The sequence below is a fragment of the Myotis davidii genome, unplaced genomic scaffold (assembly GCF_000327345.1).
Source record: "Myotis davidii unplaced genomic scaffold, ASM32734v1 scaffold59, whole genome shotgun sequence".
NCBI classification, from domain to species: Eukaryota; Metazoa; Chordata; class Mammalia; order Chiroptera; family Vespertilionidae; genus Myotis; species Myotis davidii.
The window spans coordinates 1,501,503-1,512,681 of NW_006293001.1; the positions used below are offsets into that span (position 1 = coordinate 1,501,503).

Genomic DNA, 11,179 nt, shown 5'->3' on the forward strand with positions numbered 1-11,179 from the left:
AAGGGAAGTTATCTGCTTAACCTAAGGGTTGAGAGTGAGAAGGGGACTGAGTAGGATGAAGAGCTGCTTCTAGGGAAGGGTGAGGAAGCTGAGTGAGGACCAGTGACCCTGAGGGTCTGATCAAGCTGGAGACAGCCATTCCCTGCCCGGAGGTAACAGGAGCAGTCAAAGTGGACTGCTGTGGGATTAATCCAGTTCAGGATTCTGCCATGCCGGTGTGACCATGGTATGGAGTACAAGGAAACTGAGAATGCTGCTAAAGAAACGGTTTTAGTGTTCAAAATGTGGGGACCAGATGGGATGGGAAAGAAGGACCGATAAAAAGTAAAAATGGAAGAATCTCTTTGTATGTCAGATCCAGTTTAGTGGGAATGATAGGGTGATGTTAGGATGAAAAGCTACAGGCGTGTGGGGTTCTTGGTCACAACACCACCAGGCAGGGCAATGGGAGGAAGTGGACAGGAAAGCCATAGGAGTTGAGGTCCAGACGCTAAGGGAGGGCGGAGGTAACAAAAGCAGACTCTGGGGTAGAAAGTGTCACAGTCCTCAGCCGTGTGACTGAAGTACAGGTTTGTTGAGGATGGTGATAAGGGGGATTAGAGGATGGCTTATGCATCAAAAGAAGAGAGGCTTCTTAGGGCTTTACCAGTCAGACAGATCCTGAGTGCTGGGCGAGCTTCCATTTCTATTTAAACAACCAATGTCTGCAGAGATGAACTTCTAAGTCCTATTTGTAGATCCAAAGAAATAAACTTTAAAGAGCTAAATGCGTGGGTTTTTGGTTTTTTTTTGTCCGTTGACATAAGTCATCATGTGTTGAAATTGTACATGTATTATATAAAAAAGACCACTGATAACATTTTAGACAACATACCAGAAACTCCGGGTGGTGTCTTAATGAACTTCCCGTTAAAATGACCAATAACAGCTTCACACTTTTCTGTTGATTCCATCCTATATTTATATACAAATAAAAAATAAATATTTAGAGGTCTCTTAGTTTTCATGTTGTTTTGGGCATGTGAATACATTCTTACAGGTTCAGTGAATACAAATAAAATGGAGCAAACATGTGAATAAGAAGAAGTGGGTTTATCCTATCTTTATCTAACCGTGGCTTGTGTACTTACTTCTACAGTAAAATAACTGTTAATGAGTACATTCTGAATCACAAAAGAAAAAAACAAACTGTATCTAGATTGTTTAAGACCAAGCATACCAAATGTATAATTTTTATCTACTTGTTGGAAAACTGACATTCAAGACACAACAGCTTTGTTAGTCATGATATTAAACTAAACACAAAAAATAGTTTAAAACACGAGTGTTTCACTGTTTGCTAGAATATTTTAAAGATGGCCTTTCCCTCGACAAGATCACAAAAGGAAAGACTCAAAAGCTTCTATAAGAACCAGTGTCAATCAGAGGGTGTGTAGAACCTTATATGGTTTTTGTATTTGCTTTAAGTTTAAAATTAAATTTAAGTCAATTATGTACCTTCCCTTTAATCTTGGCTTTGGAGGCGTAATTACAGGATGGAGCCTAACTTTACAACTTATTCTTCAGCATCTGCAGGGGCTAAAAACACTTGAGAAACATTTCAGGGGAATTAAATGATTTTGACTTAGGGTTCTTTAATGGAAGAAACACTGAATTATCTATTCAAAAGGCGCTACTCTCCCAGACTACCCAGAGTTACACCCAGGTTTTAATGGGTAATAATAGTTTTAAAAAGCAGAAGAACTTAATTGGATTCCATCTTTGGGTACAGAAATAAACTACTTGATCTGCTTTCAGAAGAACACCTACAGAGGTGACAAGTTTTAGATGGCACCGAGATTTTCATTGCTTCACGTGGATCCTTTTAGCCAATCAAGTGCACACTGGAGAAGCTAGCCTTAGTGACTTTTGGCTGCAGAACATCTTATTTTTATTATAAAATTATCTGGCCTAACAGAAAAGGCAATGGATTAAAAGCCAGAAGACCTTGCTTCATTACTTGGCAGCCCAGTGACAATGAAAAAGTCCCTTCTTTGCATCAATTTTCTTATCTGTAAGATTGTAAACAATGCTTGCTTTGTTATCTCACAGGTCTGCAGGAGAACATGTGATTGACCTCAAATCAGATAATGTATTTAAAAGTAAAATGTCAGCAATTTTTCCTCCAGAATCCAAAGTTGTACTTTAAGACATATAGACATTATCTGTTACTACACAGTATTAAGTTCCTAAATAATGCACCATGTAAAATACGTTTTTGTACATGGGCTTTCAGATTAGAACTACATAACAAATCAAACCTCCTTCTAATTAAGATTTTTCCTTTGGAAACCAAATTAACCACTACAACGAAGTAGCCTTCCTAAGGAGGAAGGGACAAAAGTTAAGATGAAAGGAGTGACTGCACTTTAGATCTATTTGTAACATTTTACTTCTTCAGAAAATAATCTGAAGCAAAATTGTAAGATGTTACCATAGGTGTAACAATTGGTGCTTACACAGATGTCATATCATTGATTTACTTTTTCAAAAGTTTGAAATATTTTATTTAAAAATCTAATAATGTCATTGATTTTATTGATGATGAGTCAAATTTCTATCAAATGAGAAAAATCACACTGATTTCTGTACAAAATTTAGGAGTCAGAGATTGCTATTTTGAAGAAGTTATAGACAACCTGATCTAATTAATAAAAATATTAAGGGTGTACACTTTCAGAACTATTGCTGTTAAAATATTTCCTTGCCCTGAGTCACTAAATATTAGTGTCCTCAGGTTCAAAAATATGAATAAACTTCCAAAAGATTTGGAAAAATGCAAACCCATATTTACACACAATTTAAGTTCATGGTGCAACTAGTTCCCACAATCCTGGCTTAAATTCTCTTCTTGCTCAATATTTATTTCCAAGGAAACTTAGCGGAGCTATGGTTGTTAGCATAATAAAAATAGGAGATCGTGTTTACCTAGCAAAGCCAACACCACGACTTGTACCACTGGAATCACGTAGTATCCTTGTAGAAATAACTTGTCCAAATGGTTTCAGCATGTTTTCAAGTTCCTGCTCATCCATGGACAGTGGCAAATTAGAAATATATAGGTTGGTAGGATCTTGTTCTTGTTGCTAAAACGGAACGGAGAATTGTCCATTACCTCCCAATAGAAGGTGAGATATGTTAACACACCTACTTTTATCTTACACTCTCTTTGCTAGGGTAAGATCATGGGAACTACAGAATACCCAAGTCACCGTGGACACTTGAGAATAGGATCTGAAGCCTGGACAACCTGTGCAGGTCAGACATGATCCCACGGAGCCTTTCTTAGCAGATCTGGAAGTGGAACTGCTGGCAGAGACGCGGAGCTGGAGAGGATCCCCTTGTGGAACCACAAGTCTCAGCTGTTCGCGGTGTTCCCAAAAATAACCAGCCTCTGCTCTACTCCTATTTTTAGGAGTCCATTTCAGGCCACTATTGCGCAGACGGTGATTACTGCTAATCATTCAATCCGGAGGCACATGTGGGATTCTGGACCAAGTCATCCAAATCCCCTCCTCTGCTCCATGGCAGAGTCCTTACTACTTCTGAGCTGTGATCACCATCAGGAAAAGGAGAGCTCCGAAATGAATGACAACAAAAAGAAAATGCAAAGACATACAAAATGATAAACTCTAGGCCAGCCGTGGGCAAACTACGGCCCACTGGCCAAATCCAGCCCGTTTGGTATTAGTTCACACAAACACTCCATCCATGCTTTTGTTCCGGCCCTCCAGTCCAGTTTAAGAACCCATTGTGGCCCTCGAGTCAAAAAGTTTGCCCACCCCTGCTCTAGGCAGATCAGATTTTAGAATCTGGGTAAAATTAAACTCTAGAACAGATGGGGGGGAGGGGGAGGGTTTGCTAGGTCCTTGCTACTGAAAGAGGGACCCAGGGGCCAGCAGGGATGCAATTACCTGTATGCATAATAGAAATGCAGAATCCCAGGCCCCACCCCAAATCCACATAACCAAACGCTGCATTTTAACAAGATTTCCAGGTGATTCATTTGCATGTGCAAGTTTAAGAAGCAATGATTAGGTCATTTCCTATTTATCATTCCTTTGTTGAGGTAGAATCAGCTAAAACCAAAGATATCCATACTAATAAAAGGGTAATATGCAAATTAACCATCACTCCACAACAAAGATGGAGTTGCCCATAGCCACAAAGATGGAGGCGCCGGGCCAGAGCCAGCCAGAGCGGGCGGGACACCCCGGCTGGCTGCCGAGGGCCTGCCTCTGGGCAGCGGCCATGGAGCTGGCTGGAGCGGGCGGGATGCTTGGCTTCCTTCGGGTGGGACGCCCCAGCTGGCCGCCGACACACAGTGGGCAGCGCAGGTGGAGAGCCGGTGGGCCACGGAGAGCCTCTGGACGGGGGAGGCGGGCTGGCGGAGGGCAGCCTGTACTCCCCACACGGTGGCGGCGGCAGCCATGAGTGCACTAAGCGGAGCCTGTGGGCCAAGCTGAAGTAGCGTCTGCAGGTCATCAGCGCTGAGGAGTGGCTGCACAAGTCCTGCCTCCAGGCCCAGAAGGTGTGCGATCATAGGGACAGCCACTGTGGCGGGCCAGATTGACGTCCTCCTGGACATGCCAAGGGGTTTGTGGATCTGCACAGCCATAGGCTTCCGGTGCGTGCACCCTCTCCTCCCCGCTGGCGTGAGAATGTCCCCCAGCGCGCTGTCACCCACATGTGCCTACAACAGTCCCGGGCCATGGCGCACCCGCGTCCAAGTTTCCCCCTCCCCTCATCCCTCTGCCACACTTCCATCAACTCCAGCATGCCTATGTCCCCCACAGGACGTGTGTGTGTCACCTCCGGCATGCTCACGTCCTTTGGAGAGTGTCTGGGTGTTCTGGGTGCTGGGGGTGGGCACCTGTGAGATGACAGTGAGAGGGCTGAGTGGTGATGCCCTGTTCCCGTGGAGGCCAGTGCAGGGAGGAGATCACCTCTGTGGGGCTAATGCAGATGCTGAGGCAGGAACAGGTGTGGACAGACACACCTGGTGGGCGTGGGTGGCCCTCGCTGAGGTGCCTTCGGTCAGCGTTCAAGATTGGGAACCCAGGAGGCGAGGAGTTCCATCCTCTCAGTGAAACAGTGGGATAGTCGGGGCGACTGTAGAGGAGGAATGTGCACTTTGGGTGCCAGCACCCATGAGCGAAGGTTGCCCTGACTGAGCCTCGCTCGTGTGGGTCCTAGCACACTCCTGCTGGGCAGTGGGTGACAGGACGTGCTTTTCTGAGTTAATGAGAGAAAACATTGATTCTTCCACTGCCCACGAAGGTGGAAAGTGCAGCGGGGAGACATGTGGGGAGTGAGCGAAGTTCCCCGTCTGGGGGTTCCAAATCTGCTGTTGGTTCCTTTCACCGTTGACTAGAGATATACAGGGTGTCCCCCCAAATGTATACACACTTTGAATACCTACTAATTCCAATGGGTTTAAGCATGAAAAGAAAGAAACAACAATGGAGCTGTCATCTGTTAAAAGTGCGGGCACAAACCAGCAGTTGGACATTCCCCGAGGAGTCCTGGATTGGAGAAGGTGCAGGCCAGACTGAGGGGTCCCCCTGTCCCCCCACATGAATTTCGTGCACCGAGCCTCTAGTATAGTAGAATTTTCTGAGAACCAGTAACTGCTATGTAAATGTACTAAGAGTATAAGGTTCAAATCATCAGGGGAAAAACCCATGTCTATGGGAATATTTTCCTCCCAAGTCAAAATTCACACCTGCAACTGTGAAATTAGGGTAGCCTTAATTTTAATTTTAAATCAGGATTAATTTTAAACCAGGTTTCCTTATTAACCAACTAGAGGTCCCTCAGCCTGGCCTGCAAGGATCTGGCCGAAACCTACTCTCCGACATCCCCCGAGGGGTCCCAGATTGCGAGAGGATGGGTCTCAGGTGACGCACCCTGGAATCGGGCTCCCTCCTCTCTGGTTCCGGATGCATCATCCAAGAACCGCCGCTGCCAAGTGACAGCAGCTCGGCAGCTCTTGCATTGAATGTCGGTCCCCTGGTGGTCAGTGAGTGTCATAGCTACTGGCTGGTTGGCCAGTCAGCTGGTTGCTCAGGCTTCTCTATATATAGATTGTACCTTTACACACTGAACTATTTCTTTAACACACTGCGGACCAGTAGTTTTATTGCTAGCTTTACCCAGTGGCCAGGTAAGTTTCTATTGAACGAGTACAAAAAACGTTTTACATAAATGTGAAAGGCACGCTTTAAAATTAAATACCCACTGCATTTTGAAGTTATTTATTACATGTTCTTACAAGCTAATATCTTTTTAAAGAATTCTCCCCACCAACTTCACCCAATTAATCACAAAGCTCCTTGATTAGCCATTTCATGTGGCTTCTGACCTCCCAAATCCTCAAATTTTCTTTCAGTGCTAAAGACAGTGTTTGTTCCTATGGAAGTCTGGTCTTTCATTGGCCAGCATAGAAGGGGTCCGTCCTTTCTGTCTGAAGGTGGGTATTTAGGGGCCTTGTAGCCTAATACTGCTAATTCACACTGACAGTGCATCTCACACAACCCAGACTCATCATAAACTCTGACTCCAGTCCTGTCGCCCAGCAGTTAAGTCGAGGGGATAAAAACACAGGTAATGAATACCACGATACAGATGTGTACAAATGACAGCGGAAGACAGATGGGGACCTTGTCTTAGGAAGATTAGGGAAGACTTTCGAGGGCATGACTCTGAGCTGAAATTTGAGAAACAGGCAGAAGTCACGAGGCTGAAACCCGATTGGGAAAGGCTACCTAAGGAGTTCAATTTTATTTCGTCAGGCATTGCTACTTAAACGTGTCCACTGAAGCAATGCTATCAACAGGGAGAGTGACTATGTATCCTGAGGAGTATGCAGACAAGGGCCAAAGTAGCTTTGTAAGAACTGCACATTTTCTTTGAAGCCTTGTGCTTTATCTAAAAAAAGGAGGGGGGCAGGGGGAGCCAATTTTGCAATCTAACCCTTAACTATTCAAGTTTGTTTTAATATAGAAACAATATTTCTGTCCTAATACTTTTAAGTAATACTCATACTCCAGGGAGATAAGCCATGTTTATCCTGTGATTTCATGTACTTCAGTGGGTGAGGGGGGAGTAGGAGGAAGGAGGAACTGCCGAGCACATACTGCAGTTAGAAAGCCACACCCTGAAAATGTGGAGCTTTTGGAGGCAGAGATTAATACGATTAAACCTATCTAATTAGGAAGATTTCTGAATCATGCTTAGTCAGATTTAGAATACAGCTGGGAACCCCATCATTAAAGAGCATTAAAACACGCCTTGGGCAAAGATATGGCATAAAAAAAATGTTACATAAGAAATCTATACAATAAATATTGTGGGCTTTCATTTTAAGTTATAATCATAAAAACATAAATGACTAATATTTAAGAATTTCATAGAATTTGTCATATGTAAAGTTTGTTAAAAGGACTGACAATGTAGGTACTATTTTCTACATCTGTTTTAGAGTTGCTTCTATTATTAAAATATTTTTTAAAAAATATTTTTTAAGTCTTGACTCACCTTGAAAACTTACCAATGAAGAAAGAAATATGCACTAAAATCAGAATCCAGAAAGAAACTGAGTTCTTAACTCATTCTTTGATAGTGAGATAGAATAAACACACATTAATATTTTCTATGATTTTAATATATTTGTTTTCAATACCAACAACTCAATCAGGTTTTTCACCTGGGATGACCCTTAGAACTAATGTTATTTAGTGACCACACTGTCGCAATAATGAAAAAACACACACAATATAAAATTCCAAGCTGGCAGCACTGGCCACAGAAATATCTAACCCTCAAAGTGTCCATGCATTCCAATTACCCTCCATTGACAGGAACAAAACATATAATATTTGTAAGAAGTGGGGGGTTGTTCTTGAATGAGGGTAATTTAGTTTCCTTAATATCAGTGACAATCATAACTGTTTTATTGCATCAATGCTAGGTCTGAAAACACAATTCTTCTATAAATTATGGGTAGCCAAACATAAAAATGGGGCCAACAGGCCTCTTTATGTCCATGAAAAGGGTTCAATGGCTTCTCTAACAAGTAGAAAACTGGATCCCACATTGGCCATGAGAGGGATAAATGGCTACTAATGTTCATTTGAGTAGAAAAGCAGGACTCGGACGTCCCGCGTGGTGTAAGGCACTCAGTCATCATCTGAAAGAAATTAACAAAAACCTCCCTGTGCGTGTGGAATGGTTCCTAAAATGCAAGAAGGGGACTTGGCAGGAAGACCAGACATCTGTTTTCTCTTGTACTGAATAGGTTCACCAACCAGCAGATTGCTTGCTGCTCACGGGCTTGTGAATGCAAACTGCCTGAAGCATGGTAGGCCTCAGTGAGGAAGGGGAATTCAACTCCTGCTCCTTTAACTGCCTATTTACTAGGTGGGGCGAGGGGAGGTGGGGGGCGGGGAGGAATGCAAGGTTACCACCAGACATATTACATATGATGATCTGCTGACTCCAAGCCCGCCTTAAGAGGCACTGCTGAAAGGCCTGTACAAGTCATTTTACTAACAGGTATCACTAATGCTGATTTGAGTTTTATGTCCTTTTAGCTCATTATCTGAGCTTTTCTCTTCTTTTCATAGATTTCAAGTGTTTTAGTTTTAAAATGCATGCATTTAAAATAAGCGCCAAGTGTAACACAGACAGGATTGGCCTTGAGACTTTGGGAAAACCTCTTGATAAGTATCATCAGGTACTTGATGGACAGAGATCATTTTATTATTTTTAAATGTCCCATTCTTAATTCTGGATATTTGCCCATCCTAAAAAGAAAATTTTCCTCTCACTTAATTGGCTTTTTTGATTAAGAACATAACAATCATTCAATAGTTACCATATGCCAGGTACCAAATAAGGCACTGGAAATTAAAACATGTAAAAATAGTCATTGTTGTCTAATGTTTTCTTTTAAAAAAAGTATGTTCTCATTGATTTTTTTTTTTTTTTAGAAAGAGAGGAAGAGGGAGAGATAGAAACACTGATCAGCTGCCTCCTGCACACCCCCAACTGGGGCTTGAGCCCTCGAACTAGGCATGTGCCCTTGCTGGGAATTGAACCTGTGACCTCTTGATGTAAGGGTTGACGCTCAACCACTGAGCCACACAGGCTGGGCTGTTTAATGCTCTTTATTGGCAGTTTTGCAATTCAGTTTTGAGTGTGTGTAGAGTCCTTTTTCCACCCAGGTAGCCAATGTGTCAAACAATATATTCTCTCTTACCCCCTGGATGACTCTAGTACAGTGATGGCGAACCTTTTGAGCTTGGCGTGTCAGCATTTTGAAAACCCTAACTTAACTCTGGTGCCGGGTCACATATAGAAATTTTTTGATATTTGCAACCATAGTAAAACAAAGATTTATATTTTTGATATTTATTTTATATACTTAAATGCCATTTAACAAAGAAAAATCAACCAAAAAAATGAGTTCTTGTGTCACTTCTGACACGCGTGTCATAGGTTCGCCATCACTGCTCTAGTAGAATGCCTCTTAATTTTTTCCTGATTAGGTAACAAAACAAACCTTTAATACATGGGAGTGTGAATTGTCAACATCTCATAGCATCCTGATCAATTCCATAAAGGAAAGTGGACAGTGATGGGTCCCTTATTACCCAACCCTAAACTTCTTTTAAAAAGTGTCTCCAAAAAAGTATGTAGCAGGTGTTCCTTTACCCAGGCAACATGAAGGGGCTAAGTTAACTCCAAATACTTAAATCTATGCTTCAACGGTATAGATCAATGGACTCTCTAGCATTTAAAATAGCTTTTGTAACTTTGATGATGTAATACCAGAGAAATCTGATCCAGGAAACTCAGTCATCCTACAAAGACCTGAAGAAATTCATAAGGTGCAGAATGTTGGCACACAGCCAGTGGCTCCGAACCTGTGTATGGTTCTTTCCCTCCAGATGACGGGGGATGGGATCATTTTTCTAGCCTATTAACAGTACCAAGCCTCCTTAGCAGGTCTTTGAACAGCGCCCATTATCAACTCACAGGAAAGCTGGCATTCAAAGGATACGGTTGATGTCCATTACATCCAGTCCAGTTTTGACTAACTGCACTGTAAAGACTTCTTCAAAACAGAGTATATTTAATAAACTACGGTACTTAACAGCACAGACATTGAAAAGATGCATAGGTAAGTGTAGTCTAAATAAGGCCTCTACATTTGTAGCTGGTTGTTAAATAGGCCTCTTTCTGTGTTTCAGCAGAGGACACATCACAGTGGGTGTCGGGCACTCCCACATTCAGTGAGAAACCAGACCACCTAAAGAGAGTCTGCCTAGAGCTGGCTGAGAACTGGTTTGGGACTTTTGGCTGACCACCCACCTCCTGCCTGTCTCTGAGAGGCTGGATGGCTGAGAATGAATACAGCTGTGGAGAAACACAGTAATGGCCCGAGTCTCACCCCGGGGGCTGCTTCCTATCACCACCATTCAAACAGGAGGGGCTTCAACACACCATCAGGGGACTTGAACTGTGTTCTGTGGGACCTGGAGGGTCAATGTCCGACTTGAACTTGAGGGTTGAAGGGCCCTAATAAATGTTGTTGGGAAGTAACTACTCTCCTATGGATAGTTGGCAAAAATGTCGTTCAGATGTGGGCATGCCAGGTAGCGCTGGCCCAGCATTGTGTTAGAACCTCCCAAGAAGGCTGCCATGAAGGGTGAGGAGGTCCCAGGAGAAAGGGCTGAAGACAGACCCTTACAGTATTGGAGCTGAGGCCAGCAGCCTGAGGACATGTATTCTCTAGCTTCAAGGGACCAGAGAGAGAAGATCAATTGGGGTGGTGATGGTGGTGAAAGATCTCGAAGAACTCCCGCAGTTTTGAGGGTGGGATGCTCTGGAGAGGTTCTCTGTCTGGCCAGAGAATTCAATACCAGATGACAGCACTGTGAGGTCAGGAAGCCTTCTCATCTGTTACTACCGTTCCACACTGGAGGGGGTATGGGACCCATCACCGCCCATGGCTCTCTCGTGAATTAATTAGGATACTGTAAGGTTTTTAAAAGTCACATTGCCATGTATTAAACCACAGCTAGTGAGCTAATGGAAGAGTGGGGAAAACACAGGTTTGGGAAGCAGGAAAGGA

General features: G+C 43.2%; 1 protein-coding gene across 1 annotated transcript in view; it reads right to left on the reverse strand.

Moving 5' to 3' along the window:
- The window catches only part of RBMS1 (RNA binding motif, single stranded interacting protein 1), a 227,848-nt gene that overhangs the window by 25,829 nt on the left and 190,840 nt on the right, over nt 1–11,179 (reverse strand). Inside the window, exons 8-9 of the mRNA XM_006766478.2 lie at nt 2,968–3,125; nt 875–954 (exon numbers count right to left, since the gene is read on the reverse strand). Coding sequence (XP_006766541.1) covers nt 875–954; nt 2,968–3,125 — 238 coding nt within the window. The remainder of the gene's footprint in view (nt 1–874; nt 955–2,967; nt 3,126–11,179) is intronic.